The sequence below is a fragment of the Anabrus simplex genome, chromosome 8 (assembly GCF_040414725.1).
Source record: "Anabrus simplex isolate iqAnaSimp1 chromosome 8, ASM4041472v1, whole genome shotgun sequence".
Classification (NCBI taxonomy): domain Eukaryota; kingdom Metazoa; phylum Arthropoda; class Insecta; order Orthoptera; family Tettigoniidae; genus Anabrus; species Anabrus simplex.
This window is the reverse complement of record NC_090272.1, coordinates 244,993,351-245,016,748: the sequence shown is the minus strand read 5'-3', so window position 1 is coordinate 245,016,748 and position 23,398 is coordinate 244,993,351. Positions and strand designations below refer to the sequence as shown.

The following is a 23,398-nucleotide window of genomic DNA, read 5'->3' as shown; positions in this document are numbered from 1 at the left end:
GAACTGTAGAACACTATGATGGTGAAGTGCAAAGATAGTGTTACTTACCTGTTGTAATGTTGTAAAATATTATGAGTGTTGCTGACAAACTTCCGTAAGGAAATCAGCACGAATTATTACAAGTGTTATATGATAACATTGGAACAGACACACTACAGCGAGATACAAGATTTTATTATGTTTATTAGGTGTTTATAAGAGGCAATGATGTATGTATCAGCCGTATTCATGTAGTATGTTATTTTCACATATCTTAATATTTGTAAATAACAGGACGGTGTATGGAACCGTCCAAGGTTCACCAGCCATATTAATTGTAATTCTACAGTCCAATTACGTGATATCACTCGATATCAAAATTATCTGTCATCTGCAATTATTCACAGAGACCTGTTAATTTAACTACAGTCAATTGTAAATAAGAAGGCTATTGAAATCATATTACATATATTAGAAACATCATTTATTATTTACATTATAGGACAGCGCGACACATTCAACATTAGGCACTGTGGTTTCAAACGCCAAAGTAAAATGGAGAATAGCTTGAAGATCCAGTAATTTTCCTCAATCGCAGGAAAGTAATTATATAGATATAGATAAATATAATACAATTCAATATAATTGAATAATTGTGCTCCTATAGAATACTTAGAATAGTTGACGTGAAGAAACAATTGTGAAGAGAAATATAGTAAAAAGCGCAATACCGGAAACAAATTAAAACGTATTGTACCATTCTGTTAATTATGAGAATGGATATTTAACACTGATATGATAATGCGCAGCAGGACGCTAACTGCAAAGGCGTGATGCTATACTAAGCGCGGGAACTGAAGGGGATCCCCGAGGCAAGGCGTGGTCATGTGTGACGAAGAAAGAATATGTGAGGAAGAAAGAAAGAGAGATGGGATTTTGTCTGGGGGAGAGACCTGCCATCTTACCAGAGATTTTCAGTGGGAACAGACAGGCTCACTACATTACAGAAATTGAGTCGTAATTCCTATATTTGAAGGTTTCCGAGGAAAGTAAAAGGATGGAAATCATTGCCAGAATTTTATGAAGCCATAGGTGCATCAAAGTCTATTAATATATAATCGAATAAATAACTACGTGGGAGGCCGACTACCGTGAGAAAATATTTCGAGGCCACATGCCAATCTCAAGTTGTTTCCCGGGACTTCCCAGAGCGTCGCGTGGGTTCCTGCATTCTATAAGAGCTGAGAATGGTGGGAGGAGGTATTCAGTCCGTGATAAGATCGCTGTCCGTGCGCGTCGCGTCTCTGCTGATATTCACACCGGAAACCTTTGTCTAAGACAAAGGTTGTGACTAATAAGTGTTGTGGCGATAACTTGATTCAGTAATTTTGAGATTTGTAAAATTCCCGGTAGCAATTTAAGTGAATGACAATATGTAGACGTTTGCAGTGAGACCGCGAGTGTTTAAGTATTTGACGCAAAGAGTGCTACCTGTGTAGACTTTCATTATGAGGCGATGAGAGAGGAGTGGCGATGGGCGAAAGGAGTACCAATAACAATAAGCTAGGATAGTTGGTATTATTCCGGTCAGACGTAGAAGGCTAGATTAGTGGAGCAGGAATAGTAAAGTCAGTTTCGAGATTCCAGATATCCAGTACTGATTCCCATGTCAAAGGGAATAAATAGATCGGGAGGTGGTGTGCTGTGAATAAACCAAGTATTTCATTTTAGTGAAGAGCAGTGAGGTGTGCAGGAGACGGGTGTTACGAACTGCCGTCCACGACCCCAAGAAGACGACCAACGAGCCACCCAGACGGAAGAAGACATCATGAACGTGATACACTGGAAGACTGGACCTAAGGGATCGATCCGGGACAACGCTGCCGCCATGACTGCTTAAGCATTCGCAGTCAACCCGGATGGTGAGGAAGAGGTCTCCAAGATGATAGATAAGTGAACTATAATTAATATACATGTGTAGGGTCGGGGGGTTGTTATGCAGAAATACGGTGATTAATTTGTAAATATAGAAGGGAATATGATTACGGCCCATTAGGCCATTTATTGAGGTATTTTCTTTATATATTTTAGGGTAAGGCATATACATTTTATTCTATTTCATAGAAAGCAAGGATCAAGGTAGCTTATGTGATAGTGTTGCTGTGTACATAGTCGTAGGGGAGCTTAATTACGAGCTTAGGTCAATGTTTCTTAGTGCCTGGCATCAGACGATATCTGCTTGTAATTATGGGTTATTAATGATAGTGTACCATTTCTTTATATTGGGAAGGGAATCTGTCTGCATAATGTAGAGCACGCATGCGGCCTGGATTTAATTGTTTACTTCGTGTTTGTATTGAGTTTGATTAACTGCAAGTGTAATGAAACTACGCCATAGGCTATGTCACGAATATTTGCGACCCCTCATACTCTGCCAAGTAAGGGACTGAACCCTAGACTTGAGGGTAGCTGGAACTCGTCGCATGGGTTGACGGCGAGGTTGACGTGAATAACGGAATGTTATACTTCATATGTTATAATCGAGACCCAGGGCGGTCTGTCACGGGTGTTGGACAGTTAGAAAAATGTAGGTGATTCCTCACTCATTTATATGGCTATTGTAGTCATGTGTAGAAGAGGGAAGGAGCAGTGGCAAAGGTCTCTGCATGCTTGGAAACTAGGCTATGTTTTTATCTTCTTTTTGTTGTGAGGGTGTTTCACAGTCGAGTCTTGCATGGCAGGGAGGCTCGACGCCATTTTTAAAGAGACAGTAATGTGAGAATTTCTTTCTTGCGGGCGAGACAAGCTGCCGCGGCAGTGTCATTCATTCATTCTTTCTTTTTTTTTTTTTTTTTAATTGAGATGTCTTAGGTAGGAACTGGGCACTAAGGAAACTAGCTTAATCAGTACATTTTGTAAATATAACGTTTGTTTAATGGACCTTGGTTCACATCCATAAAATATATATTTCATGCGAGATTGAATAGATATGCCTGTAGTTGTAGATTCAAACTCACTATTTTGTTGTGTGTATTTCCCAAATAATGTAAGGGGACCTTTTTGTGGCTTTATTTCTGCAGGACAATTTCTCACCCTGGCATCATATACTTTATTTGTAGGTACAGCGATGCTGTTCCGTGTAAGGACATATTTGTTTCTTCGGTTCACTTATCGTCTCCCGCACGACATCAACCAGCTATTGTATATTTTTTCGATGTTTATCTTTGGATTTATGATGTGAGCCTATGGGGCATCCATTTTAGCACTATTAGTGCAATCAATTGTAAAATAAAAAAAAGGAAAATATTGGTTTAAGAATACACAACTTAGGCTCAAAATGTTAGTAAATGCGTTTGTGTTCCTCATTTCGTAAGCATACGTATAGAACAATTTTCTTTATTATCTCCCTACTCTCGTTCACAAGAACCCAGTAAACGACCTTTCCTGCCGACTGCAGTTGAGCTGGCGCATTCATCAGATAACAGGTAAGAAGGTAAGATCGATTATGCAGTGTTGTTTATGCCCTATAGGGTACAGTATATGCACAGTGCACAAATTTTTTAAACGTAAAAAATTCAGGTCTTGATTGAAGTAGTCGAAATCGGCGCAAGGCAGGAGTTGAGTATGAATGAGAAGAACTGAAATGAAGGTGGAATTGAATTTTTTTGTTTATTTTTTAAAGAAAAGATAGAATAAATTAATAGAGGAATAGTGGAATAGGATAAGAATAAAAGAAATTGAAATTAAATGGTGTTGAGGAAGGATAAGATAGGGAGATAGATGAAGGAGGGGTAGTTTAGGGTGGATAAGGGGGGGTGGGTTATTGGAAGTAAAAAATGTTTGTAGGAACTCTGTAAGGCATGGAAAATTGAATTGGGGTTTTGAAATTTAGAATTTTCGAGAAGAAGAATTAGGAAGTCGAAAAGGATATTGGGTTTTTCAGAAATGTTGTTTAAATTGAAATTAGGGTTGAAGTATTGATCAAGGTGAATAAAGCAATTTTCAGTAGTGTTTAAAAGGGGGCCTTCGTTTATGATTTTAAGTATTTTCATGTCTTTTTCTATATTGGTGAAACTATGGTTGGAGTCTTGTATGTGTTGTCCTATGGCGGAGAATCTATTGTATTTAATGGCGTTGATATGTTCGGAGTATCTGATATTCAAGTTGCGGCCAGTTTGTCCGATGTAAGAGGAGTTGCAGTTGTTACATTTGAATCTGTACACTCCAGATTTAGAAAAGTATTAGATTTATTTAGTGATTTAGAGTTGTGTAAAATATCCAAAATTTCTATTGTTAGTTCTAAAAGAAATTTTCATGTTGTGTTCTTTTAAAATATTAGTTATTTTATAAGCATCTTGAGTGAAAGTGGAAAATGCAGTTGGTTTTGTTATGTCTTTAGATAAAGTGGTTTTAGGACGGTGAAAATTGAATTTTCATGACCGCATTGTAATCGAAACAGACTATCAACGTATTAGGTCGTATCGTGTTATGTACATGTAGTAGGACCTAATACGTTGATAGTCTGTTTCGATTACAATGCGGTCATGAAAATTCAATATTCATTGACATGCCCCACAACGAGCGACTTAAACGCACTCTACAGTGTGCTAGCAGCAGTGCCAGACCTGTAGCTCAGATCCTTTCAAACAGAACAAAGATGGCCTAGACCACCATAGCTGAATCGGTAGAGCAACCGATGCGAAATCGGGAGGTTGTGGGTTCGGATCCCACTGGTGTCCGGCTGGCCATTTTTGTTCTGTACTTAACATCTCTTCAACACGTACTACATGTACGTAACACAACCTAATACGTTGATAGTCTGTTTTGGTTTTAATTTGTTTTAATTTGAATTTGTTGATGATGCGGTTTATGAAGGAGTTGTTAAAGCCATTGAATTTATTAATGTTATGGATGGTGTTCAATTCATTATTTAAATCTTTTTTAGACATAGGGGTGTTGAAGGCACGAAAAATTAAGCTGTTATAAGTAGCACCTTTATGTGCTTGAGGGTGCGAAGAATCTTGTCGTATTGTGGTTGCTGTTTGGGTTGGTTTTCTGAATATTTTGCAAGATAAAGAAGAAGGATGTCTAGTGATAGTTAAGTCTAGAAAGTTAAGAGTTTGGTTGTGTTCAGATTCGAGGGTGAATTTAATGTTAGAGTCTAAGTTGTTGACATGAATAAGTGTAGAGGCTGCGTTGGTTGATTCTTCATTTAAAATTACCAAAGTGTCGTCGACATATCGGGCCCAAAAGAGGATGTTGGAGAAATTATTATTATTATTGATTTTTGTGTTTTCTAAGAAGTCAAGGTAAATTTCAGCAAGAATGCCTGAAGCTGGTGATCCCATAGCCAAGCCATCTTGTTGATAAATGGTGTTATCAAAGGTAAAATTATTATTATCGAGAACCAATTTTAAAATAGACATGAAGTCTTGAATTTCAAGTTTACTTAGGTTACTGAATTTGTTTAGGTTGTTGTTTATTATGGGGAATAATTTTGAAATTGGAATACTAGGGTACATGTTTACAATGTCATAAAAATGGAGAGAAAAATTTGGTTGGATATTAAAGTTCTTTAATTTGTTGATTAGATCAGAAGTGTTTTTGATAGATTTGTTGGATAAAAATTGGTAGTTATGAATTTCATGTTTTTGGTCCGTATTGAACTGAGAATAATATATAAGTAATAATAATAATAACGTAAACGTTTCCACCTTTTCAATACTACAATATATTCACAAAATTACAAATTATACGGTACTAGTTTCGACCCATCTAGGGGTCATCATCAGCCGTATTGGAGAAAAGATCATTTGTGGCGAAATCCTAAGACAATGTTATTTTAAAGAATAACAAGTGAAATGAGATGTTATGGTAATAGTTAATAATACAAGGAATATACATACTAAGAGGTTTTTAACAAAGAATAAAGTATAAATGGGGTGTTGTAAAAATTATAATCATGGAAATCAGTAAGTTCTTGTATTGAAATGAAATATGGCTTAGGAAGAGGGCTTAAGGTGGGGCTGAAGGGTGCGGGAGAAAGTGTAATTGTCTTGGAAAAGTACCTTTGATTAAATTTAGGATTGAGTTTAGGTTGGCTGCATTATTGTTTCTGAGGAAAGTGATAAATAGATCGAAGAGTATGTTGGGTTTCTCTGAGATTTCATTGAGATTGTGACTGGCATTAAAGTATTGGTCTAGACCAATCTCGCCACAAATGATCTTTGCTCCAATACGGCTGATGATGACCCCTAGATGGGAAACCATAACATATGCGGAGTATGGAGGAAATGCCTACTCCCAGTCCTGAACAACTAGGATGAACTTGTAGCACTTCATTCATCACCAATTCATACTTCATTAATCACCTTTCCAGATCACATCTGGAATTGTAAAGCCTGACCTTGGTCAGAAATGTTTCGATCGAAAGATCAGACAATCAATGATGATGAGTCTTCTAATGAATAAATCCACCGGTGTGGACAAACAACAACAAGGATCTGCACAAAGACACCACTCGGAATCGGTGGGGTGTCAAGTAGAAGACCTAGGCGAATCGGAGCGCCTGGAAGCCCAACAGACAATCGACAGACAGCTGACAGACAGTGGACTAACCCAACAATGTAAGAAGAGACTTAAGTTCAACAAATCAGGAAAATTTTCATACTTTGCAACATTAAACATTAATTCACTAAGTAAGGTGGGCAAGTTGAAACATTTAACTGATGTGATGGACCAACATAGGATTTTAATAATGGCTTTACAAGAACTTAGGAACACAGACCAGGACCCAATTGAATCAGGAGGTTATCGTCTCTACAAAGGACCTCCAGGAGAAAGAGTAATGAAGAATGTCCCTCAATTTGGTGTAGGTTTTCTTGTTCATAGTAGCATAATAGACTCAATTGAAGAATTTTCTTCAAAATCTTCGAGGATGGCACTTCTAACAATTAAAGTAGGGAATAAAACTTATACTTTAATAAATGTCCATGCACCAACAAATGACAAAAACAATAAAGATAGAGAAGGAGTTGAAAACTTTTGGGAGGAACTTGATTACATATTAGCGAAGATCCCTGATGAGCATATAAAAATCTTACTTGGAGATTTCAATGCTAAAATAGGCAGAGAAAAGAAGTATCGCACAGTTGTAGGAAAATGGCCAGCTCATAAATTAACGAACAAAAATGGCCAAAGATTAATTGAACTTTGTGCAGATCATAGACTCGTTTTGGAAACCACCAGATTCATGAGGCGACCACATAAACTTATGACATGGAAATGCCCTAACGTAAAATTGGGAGAGTTTCAGATTGATCATGTTGCCATGGATAAAGATTATCATAAAGAAATTTATAATGTCAGAGTCCTCCGTGGGGTAGACATTGACTCGGATCATTATATCTCAAAAATAAAAATCAAGTTAACACCAAAAAGGAAACACAAACATAATCATCTCAAAGCAAGGAGAAATTATGATCCCAGTTACTTAATAAATAATAAAATATATTTAGAGAGATCCAAAACACCTTTAAATGACAAATTAGAGACAATGATCAACAAACTTAAAACCATAGCTGAAGAAATTGCCCCAATCAAAAGGAGAAAGAAACATGCGTGGTGGAACGAGGAATGTGACAAAGCAATTCAAGCAAGACACAAGGCATGGATAAATGATCAACAGAGGAAAACGGAAAAATCTCGAGAAGAACTAATTAATGCCAGAAGACAAACAGCTAAAGAAATTAGGACAATTAAAAGGAATTATCAAAAGGAAATGCTTAGCACTATAGAAGAAACATTCAATCAGCATAAAACAAGAGACTATTACAAAACATTCAAGCAATATCAATCTAAATTTACCCCTCCCACACTTATGTTAAGAAATAAAAATGGTAAAATGGCACACAATAATCAGGATAATGCTAACATTCTTGCAGAATACTTTAAAGAGTTACTTAATTGTGAGGATCCTGTGGAACATTTAGAATTTGATCCTAACCCAAAAAATAAAACTCCATTACAAAAGATTATACCACCAGTTTACAATGAAGTGAAAACGGCAATTAATGCACTTAAAAACTACAAAGCAGCAGGAGAGAATCAAATAGTAGCAGAAATATGGAAGAATGCTAATGATCAGACTATTCAAAACCTACATAAATACATCATTGATATTTGGAACACGGAGAAGCTTCCTGAGGAATGGAATACAGCGATAATCCACCCGCTGCACAAGAAAGGTGATCGCTCCGATCCAAATAATTATCGGGGGATATCCTTACTTGATATTACATACAAGATTTTATCCAAGATGATATACACAAGAATCCAAGAACAACTCGACCAAGAACTTGGAGAATATCAGGGAGGATTTCGACCAGGTAGAAGCTGTCCAGATCAAATCATTAGTTTAAAATGGATAATGAAGCACCAAAGAGTTCGAAGTAAGGGTCTGGTCATCACGTTTGTAGATTTTAAAAAAGCATACGACAGTATTCATCGTGACTCATTATTAAAAAGCCTTAAAGAATTTGGCTTACATCAAAAACTTGTTAATCTCATTAATATGACTTTTAAAAATACGAAGGCAAAAGTTAAATTTAGAGGTGAATTATCAGAATCATTCACTATAAGAACTGGACTTCGACAAGGAGACGGACTTTCACCATTGTTATTTAATTGTGCATTGGAGAAGGTTATGCGTGAATGGAACAAGAAATGCCAACCAACTATCAAGATCGGTAGAAATATTAAACTCAACTGCCTTGCTTTTGCGGACGATTTAGCATTACTTGCAAATACAATAGAAGAGGCTAAATTTCAAATTGAACAACTAGAAATTATAGCTAAAAAAATGGGATTACAAATTTCATTTGAAAAAACAGAAATGATGCCAACTTTTAAAGTTGATTTACCAGTTATTCAGCTGAACAGTAATAAAGAGATTAAAATTGTTCAGAAATTCAAATATCTTGGGGAAATAATAACATGGAACACAAATGAAAAAGAAGCAATAGAACACAGAACAACTAAATTTAAACAAGCACAAAGACTTACCTGGCCAACCTATAAAAAAAAATCTCTTTCGATAAACGCTAAGCTGAAACACTATAATTCCATAGTTAAACCAGAGGCAACCTATGCTAGTGAAACTTTATTCAAATTAAATGTAAAATCTACAACAGACAAATTACAGAAAACTGAGAGAAGAATTCTTAGAACAATTATTAATAAAAAACACCAAGTTGATGGACAGTGGAGATTGTTGCCTAACAACATTGTCTATCGTGAATGTGAATCAATAATATCTACAATGCGTAAAAGAAGAATTTCCTTTTTCTGTCACATATCAAGATTAGCAGACACCAGGATATTGAAACAACTATTCGATTACTTTTTGAAGAATAAAATCAATAATAATTGGTTCAGAGAAGTTCAGGACGATTTGGAAGAATTGGGTATAACTCGGCAACAAATCAAAGACAGAAAAGAGAAGAGGATTTTGAAGAACAAAAGCATAAGTCTCAAACTAAAAGCAGTTGAACGGAAACAATATACTATATCGGACACACAAAGGGCTTCCAGGTCGGAGAGGATGAAAAAGTTCTGGGAGAAGAAGAAGAAGAAATTATCTCAAATGTATTGATTTCAGTGCTCCAATGTGGGCGTAAAATATGTAAATAAATAAATAAATAATAATTGAAAAGGTGGAAACGTTTACGTTATTATTATTATTACTTATATATTAAAAATTGGTAGTTTAGTAAAAATGTTTGAATGAATTTAGAAGTATTATATAGGGGACTGGGTCTGTAATTGATTATTGGACGGATGGGAATGTTAGTTTTGTGAATTTTTGGGAGGGCTTTGGCAGTGGGTAGGCCTGGGTTCATGTTTATTAATTTAGTTTTTCCTTGATCTGTGAGGATAAAGGAAGTGGTTTTTAAAGTTTGTTTGAGTAGGCATTGGATTTTTGTGGTTGGGTCTTTTTTTACTATAGAAAAAGAAGAGTCACTGAAAAAAAATTTTGGTTTTATCTAAGTAGTCACCTTTTCCATTATGACAGTAGTGTTGCCTTTATCAGATTTGGTGATAATGAGATTATTGTCACTGATTTTCTTTTTAAGGTCTGAAATGAGTTTTTTATTATTAATTGAATTATTATTATTATTATTATTATTATTATTATTATTATTATTATTATTATTATTAAGAGAAGTGTTTTTGTCATTGTTAAGGAAGATTTTTTCGAGTTTTCTTTTTACTTCATATCTGATTTCATCTTGTTCATCTGTTGGCATTTTTTTAATGGCTATTTCAGATTCAATAATTAAATTAGTGGCTACATTGAGGTTGGGCCAATTGTGTTTGAGGCCCTTTGAAAGAATTGAGTTTTCATCATCACTCAGAGTTGTTTTAGATAAATTTACAATGGGAGGATGGAATTGATCAATAGTTTTGGAGGGTGTGTTAATGTTCTTAAACTGAAATTTATGTGAAGAAGATTTGTTCTTAAGAATGTTGAGTTTTTTCTCCGGGGTTTGTTGTTTAATTGACAATTCATGAAATAATTTATTATCTACTTGAGTTAGGAAAAGGTCACATAGTGCACTCGGGAGAAGATTGGCAATTTCTAGATGTGTTTCGTATAATCTGTTGTTTAAAAATGATTTTTTCTTGTATAAGAAATGAATTTTGTTTTTTAACCAAAATTTGTTGGTTATTCTTTGGGTTTTTAACATGTGAGGAGAAGAATGGATTTTTCTGATACAACTTTGAAGAAATTTAGGGGCAAGATTATAGGAAATGCATTGTTTTAGGAATTCAATGTCTTTTCCTAATTTAGCGATCTTGATCTTACGGCCCATGTAAGAGAAGGCTTTTTGTTTAGCTTGGTTAACTTGTACGTTTTCATTTGTTTCCGGTATTGCGTTTTTTACTATATTTCTCTTCACAATTGTTTCTTCACGTCAACTATTCTAAGTATTCTATAGGAGCACAATTACTTATTCAATTATATTGAATTGTATTATATTTATCTACATAATTACTTTCCCGTGAGCGAGGAAAATTACTGGATCTACAACCTATTCTCCATTTTACTTTGGCGTTTGAAACCACAGTGCCTAATGTTGAATGTGTCGCGCTGATCACCGGGAGCTGGCAAGTTGCTTCAATGGATCTACTCGTCTTCAACTCCTGCACGATTATGGATCTTCGTATGTGTTCGATTGTGATGTGACTTTGTGCCTGACAGTATTTAAAAACTGGCTCATTTAACCGTTCTCCACTATTCGTAAACATTGTGGGACTTTGCCTAGCGCTGCGTGTGCCATGCTGCCGCTCAGAGAATTGCGCACTGTTTTCTTTTGAGTGAGTTGCATTTTACTTCTTCTGAGTTTTACAGTGTCTACCCCCGTTCATTTTTATATCGCCTCTTCTACTGATCCGGACTGTACTAAATCTTTCATTTCCTTTTCCTATGCATTGTTTTTCATGTTTTAATCGGCTAATGATGACTTGGACTAGGGTCGAAACCGGTACCATTTCTACTTATTATTAAATAGGAATGTAATTCACTACATTTCTTATTCTTTTGTATTGAATAGGTTGAATCTCTTTGTCAATTATTTCAATTTTATCTGTAATATTCTTCAATATGGAACAATGAAGTTTTTAACTTTAAATGTACAAGCTAACCAAGCTAAACAAAAAGCCTTCTCTTACATGGGCCTTAAGATCAAGATCGTTAAATTAGGAAAAGACATCGAATTCCTAAAACAATGCATTTCCTATAATCTTATCCCTAAATTTCTTCAAAGTTGTATCAGAAAAATCCATTCTTCTCCTCACATGTTAAAAACCCAAAGAATAACCAACAAAATTTGGTTAAAAAACAAAATTCATTTCTTATACAAGAAAAAATCATTTTTAAACAACAGATTATACGAAACACATCTAGAAATTGCCAATATTCTCCCGAGTGCACAATGGGACCTTTTCCTAACTCAAGTAGATAATAAATTATTTCATGAATTGTCAATTAAACAACAAACCCCGGAGAAAAAACTCAACATTCTTAAGAACAAATCTTCTTCACATAAATTTCAGTTTAAGAACATTAACACACCCTCCAAAACTATTGATCAATTCCATCCTCCCATTGTAAATTTATCTAAAACAACTCTGAGTGATGATGAAAACTCAATTCTTTCAAAGGGCCTCAAACACAATTGGCCCAACCTCAATGTAGCCACTAATTTAATTATTGAATCTGAAATAGCCATTAAAAAAATGCCAACAGATGAACAAGATGAAATCAGATATGAAGTAAAAAGAAAACTCGAAAAAAATCTTCCTTAACAATGACAAAAACACTTCTCTTAATAATAATAATAATAATAAAAATAATAACAATATTAATAATTCAATTAATAATAATAAACTCATTTCGGACCTTAAAAAGAAAATCAATGACAATCTCATCATCACCAAACCTGATAAAGGCAACACTACTCTCATAATGGAAAAAACTGACTACTTAGATAAAACCAAAAAATTTTTCAGTTTCTTTTTCTATAGTAAAAAAAGACCCAACCACGAAAATCCAACGCCTACTCAAACAAACTTTAAAAAAAGTTCCTTTCTCCTTGGTACAGAGTTATCCGTGGAAGACAGAGGTGAAAGAAGGTGCGGGCTGGAATGGGTCTAACTACAAGTCCGAAAGATGAATTTTAAAATTTAAATAAAGGTTATATTTTCAACAGATAACAACATTTAACAATTTTCACTAAGTGAAATAACAAAGAACAATCAGGTACAATGCAACTTTACAATTCTGGGCTACGAGCCCCAAAGTCTGAGCTCTCAGCTCACAACCACAAATGACCAAAGGGCAGAAAACCCCTTCATTACTGGAAGCGTTAGCTCCAAAGACACATATTGGGCCTCCTAGAGGCACATCTATCACATCAGAAAGAGCTAACCTGCTCTCAATTTCTCACGCCTGTTAAAGGCAACAACAAACATTCCTCCAAACTGCCTCTCTTGCATCCGGGAGATAGTAGGTTCGAATCCCACTATCGGCAGCCCTGAAGATGGTTTTCCGTGGTTTCCCATTTTCACACCAGGCAAATGCTGGGGCTGTATCTTAATTAAGGCCACGGCCGCTTCCTTCCAACTCCTAGGCCTTTCCCATCCCATCGTCGCCATAAGACCTATCTGAGTCGGTGCGACGTAAAGCCCCTAGCAAGAAAAAAACTGCCTCTCAAGGCACAATTATAAGGACACAGGGGTATCTAGTACCCAACCTACGAGGCCTGAATAGCAAATTAAAGGTTAATTAAATGGCCCAAACACAAAGATGAATGGAGGCGAGTACTTGCACTCCTAAAGTTTGTTAAAACCTATGTGGCGCTAGGCCGATAATACAGGGGCTAATCCCAATCTATGGAGGTGACTAGTCTGCAAAATAAATTTAACACATTAAGAAGGAAGAGAAAAACGGTTACGAAAACGTAGTCACCTCAAATTCCAAAAATGAAGGGGAGCTCGAGAGGTAAAAGCACTCTCTATCCCAGAATTACAGTTCCAGTTAAGTGGAGTATTTACAAAGATTGAAAAGGCTTACATATTTAAAGATATAGGTTACATATTAAAGGTTTCGAACCTTCCCCGGGAGTCTTCTTTCTTTATTCGTGTCAGAAGTATCAACTTTACTTACAGATATTTAACAAAAAGCAACAAGATATCTACATTCCTACTATACAAATATACAGGTCTATTATACAATCACAGAGAGAGCAACAATATTCGAGAGCTAGATGATGCTTGCCCAGTATTGGGCGACGTCAATAGCGTTGGGGGAGGCTGCAATCAAGTCTTTCATAGTGCACATTGAAGGACATAAAACACACTGACATAGATGTTGGATCGTCTGCTGCTCTCCGCAATCACAAAGTGATGAATCACTTGAGAAGCCCCACTTCCGCAAGTTTACTTTGGTTCTGCCGACTTCTGTACGGAGTCTGTTAAGGGCTTTCCATACTGTCCACTTCTCCTGGTGTCCACATGGAAGACTTTCCTTCGGCTCTATCCAGTTGGAAAAGTGGTGGATTCTTTCTTTCCACATTGTGACTAGCATTCTCTGCTTTCCCCTCAAGGTTAACTGATGAGCGGAGAAAACTTTTCCTAGATTTTAGCCTCTGTGTGGCTGGGTGGTATCAATAGAGAGGATGTGCTTCTGAAGAAGATGCCTGAAGCCTTTCTTTGTTAGCTGCTACCTATCTACGAATTTCACCGGGAGGAATACCAGCTAAAAGTTGGACCTTCTCAATGGGTGTAGGTTTCAAACATCCAGTAATGATCCTGCAGCTTTCGTTTAAAGCGATGTCGACCTGCTTCGTATGAGCTGACCTGTACCAAACCGGGGAGGTATATTCTCCTGCAGAATAGCATAGAGCAAGAGCTGATGTTCTAATTGTTTGTGGTTGTGTTCCCCAACTTGTTCCTGATAACTTTCGTAGAATGTTGTTTCTGGCAGCTATCTTTTGTTTCAGGTTTTGGCAATGCTTCTTATATGTTAATGTGCGTTCCAGCATAACTCCCAGGTACTTTGGTGTAAAGCAGTGTTCCAGTAAGTTCCCCTTCCATAGTACTTTGAGTTTCTGAGAGGCCTGCACATGCCGCAGATGGAACGCACAAATTTGAGTCTTAGCTGGATTTGGTTTGAGTTGGTTTTTCTCATAATAGGTACCTAGCTCTTCTAATGCAGCAGTTAAAGAGATCTCTGCTTCATCAAAGGTATCAGTTTGAGTAGTAAGTGCAAGGTCATCGGCATAGATAAAGCTTTTAGTATTTTCTGGTAATGGCTGGTCATTAGTGTAGATGTTGAAAAGAATAGGAGCCAGTACACTGCCTTGAGGTAGTCCATTCCTTTAATTTCTCCATCTGCTTCGGCGTCCTTGGAATTCGACAAAAAAGCGACGATTTTCCAGGAGAGTAGCTATCATCTTGGTTACCTTGATGTCTGTAATCATTCTATAAAGTTTGTGTAATAATATCCTGTGATTTACTGTATCGTAGGCGGCTGAGAGGTCCACAAAAGCCACACCAGTAATCTTCTTCATTTCAAACCCGTCCTCGATGTGCTGGGTTAGATGTAAAACCTGTGCTGTGCAACTCTTTCCTGGGCGGAAGCCACATTGCTGAGGGATTAGGACTTGGTCTACTACTCCCATTAAGCGGTTGAGCAACATTCTTTCCATTATTTTGTATAGGTGGCAGAGTAAAGAGATTGGTCTGAAATTTTTGGGGTTCGAAGGTTCCTTTCCAGGTTTCAGAAATGCGATCACCTTGGATTTTCTCCATATTTTTGGAATTTTTAGGGAAGTAAAGCAGTTGTTGAAGAATTTTAAAAGCCATGCCTGTGTGGTTGAACTGAAGTGTTTTATTTGTTCTATTGTAATATTATCTAATCCTGCTGCTTTTCCATTTTTGGCGCATTGAATCGCTTTCTGTAATTCCGTTATTTCAAATGGCCGGGATAGGTTACTGGACTTCATTACCTCGCTTTTTAGGATATTATGTTCCATCTTCCTTATTGGGTGATTTGTTTTCCCATTGATGGCAAGCTGATTTGCAATTTGGTTTGCCGTAACTTTTGCATGGACTGGTCCCTTGGTTGGATCGTTGCTAAGTCGTTTGAGAAGCTTCCAAGCCTTTCGGCTATCCCTTGACATGTCAGTTTCCTCCATAAGTTTGATCCAAGCATCTTTCTTTGCCTCTGCAATTGAGGAAAGCAGTTTCCTTCCAGCTGAGATGGTGTCTTCACTTAGTGGATCTTCTTGAAACAGTGAAATATATGTGTTCATTTGGGCAGCTGTGTCTGAAGTTAGACCTTGTATATAGTTAACTCTGCATCCTCATGGTATGGAAGCGCGGGAAGCTTTCTTCACAGCTTCAACAAACTGATCATAAAACTCTGGTGTTGGGTGGATATCTGATATTATTTTATCAAGGGTTGAGCTGAACTTCTCCCAGTCTGCTTTTTTGAAATTATATCTCCTTCGAAACGGAACCTTTATTGGTTGAATTGCAGAGAAAAGTTGACACATTATGGGCCGATGTTGGGTATTTGGAATAGGATTGCACATTGATTTCACACATTGCTGTGCCACGTGTTCACTCACAAATATCAGGTCTGGGTTGAAGCCTCGTTGCCATCTACTGCTGTTAAAGGATGGAGGTAGTTTGGGGTCATGAATAAGTTGTAATTGGTAATCACCAGCCCATTCTAACACAACTTCTCCATTATTATCATCATCTGTATATCCCCATGCACTGTTATGGCTGTTGAAGTCTCCAACCACAACGTTTGTCTTTTGCTTGAAGTAGTTCTCTGGAATTTTAAAGGAGAAATCTACATTTGGTGGTTTGTAGACGCCCGAAACGGTGCAGTTATTGAGTTTCACAGTTATTATCTCGATTTGATTTTCATTGGTGGCTGCAACAGACAAAATCTGTAAATTTGGTTTGGCAAAACCAGCGCTGCCATACTGTCTGTGGGGAATCTCGGCCACAAGTTTCATTCCCGCTATTTTTGGTCGCCGTAGTTGCTCATCCTTGTGAGTTAAACTGCTGAGCTAGCAAAAAATAAAGATGTTAAGAGGCCATTACCTTGTTGAAGAGCTGCTGCCTGAAGAACGAGGTGCTTCCCGCCCCCTGCTACATATTCACACACTGAGCAAGATGTTTCTCGAGTGGCCCGGAGACAAGAAAATCAGCAGTTTTTATACCCTCATGGAAAGTTCGAGGCCTTTCAAGAATGATAACAACCTGCCCTCAAACTTTTATTGGCTACAGTACACGGTTACATACAGCATTGAAGAAGAAAGCCCCGATTGGCCGAAAATTAATTACAGAAATTCCTGATTGGCTACATTCAAAACAGGCAGAAAGAAAGGATTAATACTGCCAACCCAAAAGTGACAGAAGAAAATTTAGTAAGGACAAAACTTATGAATACAAAATTTCTCCAAGAAAGTTCATTCCTTCGCACCAGAGTGCATAATCATAGTTTTTAGTAGAGATATCTGTTAGAGAATGTCCACACTTCTTGATCAACAAAAGCAAATCAAAAACACCTAGAGACATCTTCTGATAAACAGGAGAGTTGATTCAGTTGTTACAGTTCAGGGTTTCTCCTGTACAGGAGTTTCAATTGGCACAAGATTTGAACTTACGTCGTAGAGGTGTACCGCCCGGTACACTCCTCACAGATCAAGAAAAAACTAAATTAATAAACATGAACCCAGGCCTACCCACTGCCAAAGCCCTCCCAAAAATTCACAAAACTAACATTCCCATCCGTCCAATAATCAATTACAGACCCAGTCCCCTATACAATACTTCTAAATTCATCCAAACATTTTTACTAAAAAACTATAGATTTTTATCCAACAAATCTATCAAAAACACTTCTGATCTAATCAACAAATTAAAGAACTTTAATATCCAACCAAATTTTTCTCTCCATTCTTTTGACATTGTAAACATGTACCCTAGTATTCCAATTTCAAAATTATTCCCCATAATAAACAACAACCTAAATAAATTCAGTAACCTAAGTAAACTTGAAATTCAAGACTTCATGTCTATTTTAAAATTGGTTCTCAATAATAATTATTTTACCTTTGATAACACCATTTATCAACAAGATGGCTTGGCTATGGGATCACCAGCTTCAGGCATTCTTGCTGAAATTTACCTTGACTTCTTAGAAAACACAAAAATCAATAATAATAATAATTTTTTCCAACATCCTCTTTTGGGCCCGATATGTCGACGACACTTTGGTAATTTTAAATGAAGAATCAACCAATGCAGCCTTTACACTTATTCATCTCAACAACTTAGACTCTAACATTAAATTCTACCCTCGAATCTGAACACAACCAAACTCTTAACTTTCTAGACTTAACTATCACTAGACATCCTTCTTCTTTATCTTGCAAAATATTCAGAAAACCAACCCAAACAGCAACCACAATACGACAAGATTCTTCGCACCCTCAAGCTCATAAAGGTGCTACTTAATACAGCTTAATTTTTCGTCCCTTCAACACCCCTATGTCTAAAAAATATTTAAATAATGAATTGAACACCATCCGTAACATTGCTAAATTCCATGGCTTTAACAACTCCTTCATAAACCGCATCATCAACAAATTCAAACACCGTCCTAAAACCACTTTATCTAAAGACATACCAAAACCAACTGCATTTTCCAATTTCACTTTCATTCAAGATGCTTATAAAATAACTAATATTTTAAAAAAACACAACATGAAAATTTCTTTTAGAACTAACAATAGAAATTTGGATATTTTACACAACTCTAAATCACTAAATAAATCTAATGCTTTTTCTAAATCTGGAGTGTACAGATTCAAATGTAACAACTGCAACTCCCCCTCCATCGGACAAACTGGCCGCAACTTCTATATCAGATACTCCGAACATATCAACGCCATTAAATACAATAGATTCTCCACCATAGGACAACACATACAAGACTCCAACCATAGTTTCACCAATATAGAAAAAGACATGAAAATACTTAAAATCATAAACAAAGGCCCCCTTTTAAACACTACTGAAAATTGCTTTATTCACCTTGATCAATACTTCAACCCTAATTTCAATTTAAACAACATTTCTAAAAAACCCAATATCCTTTTCGACTTCCTAATTCTTCTTCTCAAAAATTCTAAATTTCAAAACCCCAATTCTATTTTCCATGCCTTACAGAGTTCCTACCCACATTTTTTACTTCCAATAACCCACCCTCCTAACCCACCATAAACTACCCCTCCTTCATCTATCTCCCTATCTTATCCTTCCTCAACACCATTTAATTTCAATTTCTTTTATTCTTATCCTATTCCACTATTCCTCTATTAATTTATTCTATCTTTTCTTTAAAAAAACAAACAAAAAAAATTCAATTCCACCTTCATTTCAGTTCTTCTCTTTCATACTCAACTCCTGCCTTGCGCCGATTTCGACTACTTCAATCAAGACCTGAATTTTTTACGTTTAAAAAATTGCGCACTGTGCATATATGTTTTAATTTGTTTCCGGTATTGCACTTTTTACTATATTTCTCTTCACAATTGTTTCTTCATGTCAACTATTCTAAGTATTCTATAGGAGCACAATTACTTATTCAATTATATTGAATTGTATTATATTTATCTATATAATTACTTTCCTGCGACCGAGGAAAATTACTGGATCTTCAAGCTATTCTCCATTTTACTTTGGCGTTTGAAACCACAGTGGCTGATATTGTATGTTGTCACGCTGATAACCGGGAGCTGGCAAGTTGCTTCAATGGATCTACTCGTCTTCAACTCCTGCACGATTATTGATCTTTGTATGTGTTCGATTGTGATGTGACTTTGTGCCTGACAGTGTTTAAAAACTGGCTCATTTAACCGTTCTCCGCTATTCGTAAACATTGTGGGACTTTGCCTAGCGCTGCGTGTGCCATGCTGCCGCGCAGAGAATTGCGCACTGTTTTCTTTTGAGTGAGTTGCATTTTACTTCTTCTGAGTTTTACAGTGTCTACCCCCGTTCATTTTTATATCGCCTCTTCTACTGATCCGGAGTGTACTTGATCTTTCATTTCCTTTTCCTATGCATTGTTTTTCATGTTTTAATTGGCTGATGATGACCTGGACTAGGGTTGAAACCGATACCATTTCTACTTATTATTAAATAGGAATGTAATTCACTACATTTCTTATTCTTTTGTATTGAATAGGTTGAATCTCTTTATCAATTATTTCAATTTTATCACTGGGTTTAACTCAAGACCACGTGATTATACAACGAACCACATGCTACGAGACTACTTCGTCAACACGCCTACTGGTGACTCATGAAGAAAGAAGAGAGAGAACATATGGTATGAGATCAACGAATACGATGTTACGTTGTAAAGAGACTTGGTATGGAGCAGTTACCTGGGGACGGGATGGCTCATGTATATTATTCTATATGGAGCAATCCAGAAACACACAATTATATTATTTTAGGACAGTGAGTTGTCGCTTCGAGATACAGTACGTAGCTGCTGTGATGCTGTTGGATCAGGGTTAGACGGAACAAGTATATGGCTTCTAGTATATTCTATATCATTCTGGACGAAGAACTACATTAGTTCAAGTCTACGGTACTTGGTACAAGTCTGTATTGTATCAGGAGAACAGCTTAGTTGGACTGAGGTTTCTGATAACATGCAAAAATTCATAACACTGGATTTTCTCCTCCCAAGATCAACGGATCAATTTTCACAAGCATAGGGCCAATGTCTCATTTAAAGACTAGGCAATAAGGGAGTGCTAGTCCAGATAGACCAAACCAAAATAGTAGAAGGAAGGAAGGATGTCCATGGAGCCAATTCTACAACGAGGAAAGGAGAACGAGTAACCACAGAATACAGATTATCTCAACGGAAGCTGCAGTTGGTGAGCCACAATTAGACCAAGCAAGCAACAGTAAATTTCAGTAACATAAATTCTAAATTCTCTCCAAGCTTAAAGGAACTTTTCCCATTCATCTCATTTTTTTTCTCTTGCAATAAATTCATTTTATTTTATACTGCGTTAATTTTCTTTCTCAAAGCGATACTTAATGGTTAATTATTTAAAATCCCACCCCTGTGATTTAAGCATAAGTCTCTATGCTATTAAATATAAATTTTACTGTACAGTTTTGTTTAAAACTGTAAAGCTGGCACCCAATCCAAACATAGAGAAATGGAAAACCATGGAAGGATAACTGATATTCTATTTGCGTGGCAATTTGTGGGCAAGCCACATATAGTTTATATTCATGTGTCCCCAGCTATTAACTTTCGTCTCCTCAAGTGTGAAGCTAGGTGAGGCGAACAGTTACAGTGTTGATAATGCGAGTAATGTGTGCAAATGCGGTGCTCCTTTGACCAGAATTATGAAGAAGTGTGTGAAAATTCAGGCCAATAATTTTATTAACAATTACACCAACGTCTTAAATGAAAAGAAGATAACCCAAGAAATTGCCAAGAAACTTGAAAAGCATGGTGCCATGAGAATGACTGATGAAACAACTCTCAGGCAGAAACAGCACATTACGAAAGAGTTGAAATTCAACAGCAAGGAACTTTAAATAAATTGACTTTAAGTCATTAACGAATGTTTATTTTCTGGGGTAGACACTTGCTTTAAAATTGTTTGTTGGATATGAGCAGTACTAGTTTTGTTCGAGTGCAATATTTTGGTGAAGGGTGAATAATGAGCTAATAGGTATGTTGTGCTAGCGTTAAGAGAAGGAAAACTGATTTTTTATTGGTGTTGTGTTACTTAGTCTGTAATTTTTTTGAATATGTATTTACATTTACATGAAGTCGAACTTATAACTTGCTGTTTATTGTAAAGCTTCCAAGTCCGTTCTATGTGACATCTCTCCTAGATAAAGCACAATTAAAATTACCAGTTTTACTTTATATTTTAAATATTGCATGTTTGATAACCATAAACATTTTCATACTACAAATTTCTTATGACTATTATTAGGTTGTATGTCAGCATGTGAGCTTTGGCCCGGTGCGACAACATAACTACCTGTCCTTACAAAGACATATCTCTCCCTTTTTACTAACAGCATTTCAACATAAACTGGAGTATACTAGGCTGCAACCACAAATTGATGATATAACGATGGAATTTTAAGATTTTATTTCGTATGCATCCGACAGGTATTGAGATTCTTGTTCTTCTTATCGAAAGAGAATTTCTTTCCAAAGCATCTAGTCAGTCAACCTCGACTATCTTTGAAGTCCTTGATTTTCATTTCCTTCGCAGTAGCTTCATATATTAACTTACATATTTCGATGGAAACAGCACAATCAAATTGTCACTTCTCCTTGATGAGCTCCCAAAAGTTTTCTTCCACTTCCGGATATTTCACTGCTCTTTGCGGCTACTGGTGGTTCCCACTACAAGAGCTTTCTTACTTCGATAGTAGAGAACACAACCTACCTGTAGCTCTGCCCCTGCGGTAGAATAACACCCACTGTATCCACTGCCTGTTGTAAGATGCGACTAAAAGGAGCCCCAGTGGCTCTTAACTTGGGAGCTAGGGCTGGGGATCACGGGTTCCTTAGCTGAGTCCCAGCCTTACTTGTGCCAGGCTCCTCACTTTCATCTATCCTATCGGACCTCCCGATCCCGACAGTCTTAGGTGTCGAGTCCTAGGGAGTCTTTCATTTTCACGCCCTTCGAGGCTCTTGTCTTTCTTTCGCCAATACCTTAATTTTTTGAAGAGTTTTTTGAAGAGGATGGTTGCCTAGTTGTACTTTCCTCTTAAAACAATAATCACCACCACCTGCAGCTCTGTCTTAGTTTTCAGCTTTTTCAGTTATTTTTAATTTTTCACTTGCTGTATATAAGCAACAATAACCCATAGTTTTTATTTTGTCACAAAAATATTAACTTACAAACTGCAAACACCAAAACCAAAAAGACAAGCAAGAATGAAGCACTGTGTAAAGTCTCAGTGCGCAGGAGCACGAATGGAAGATTTGATTATTGCTGAGAATAAGCTGATGCCAAACTTGTCTCATATAATCCACACATCCTAATTTTCATTTTTGAAAAAAAAAAAAAATCATGTATTACGGAACGCTGTTTAAAATCCCGGTCAATTATGGGTCGAGATTTTCATCTCAAAAATCACATTGCATCACGAAGCCTGGCCAAAAGCTAAATGAGCCTGGGTGGTTCCAGCGACCCCAACAATAACTGGGATAAGCTGAAGAAAGATTTTTTTTTTATGGTCTGCTTGAATTTCATATTCACAAAACTTATTTTTTTCTCCATTATAATAGTGTAGGTTAGTGCATTTCTCAGAGTATGTCTTCAATTTTTGGAAAAGGGAGTTGAGGGTTACTTGAAATGCATAGCAATCAAAACTAAAGGGATAATTATTAAGAGGTAGAAAACAAACTTACCTGAAGGAATTCTTTGCCCCCTCGTTTCTCAAGAGCTTGTCCTACTTCACCCATCATTGCTAAATGTGCATTTGTTGGGTGAACCAAAGCATCAGCAGTAATATTTGTAATGTCTCCTTGAACAACCATTAACTGTAAGTATAAAAAACAAACTGTGAACGTATCAACAGAACAATTTATGTAGTTTAGCTAGAAGCTATTACTACATACAACTTAAATATCAACATAAATAAAAAATAGTTTCAGAAAAAAATAATTTCATATGAACTACATGTTGCTGAAATTCTGCATTCTTTTCAAGTAAGGACATTAATAACGAGAACATATGGAGTGAACTAACAGAATAAAACCCAAGCG

General features: G+C 36.5%; 1 protein-coding gene across 6 annotated transcripts in view; it reads right to left on the bottom strand.

Moving 5' to 3' along the window:
* LOC136879059 (core histone macro-H2A.1) overlaps window positions 1–23,398 on the bottom strand; it is a 380,958-nt gene that overhangs the window by 239,156 nt on the left and 118,404 nt on the right. For all 6 annotated transcript variants that reach the window (XR_010860885.2, XR_010860886.2, XM_067152802.2 and 3 more), the window contains exon 5: window positions 23,042–23,173. Coding sequence is in view for 4 of the 6 variants with exons in the window: in XM_067152802.2 (XP_067008903.2) it covers window positions 23,042–23,173 (132 nt within the window). In the remaining 2 variants the exon portion in view is untranslated. The remainder of the gene's footprint in view (window positions 1–23,041; window positions 23,174–23,398) is intronic.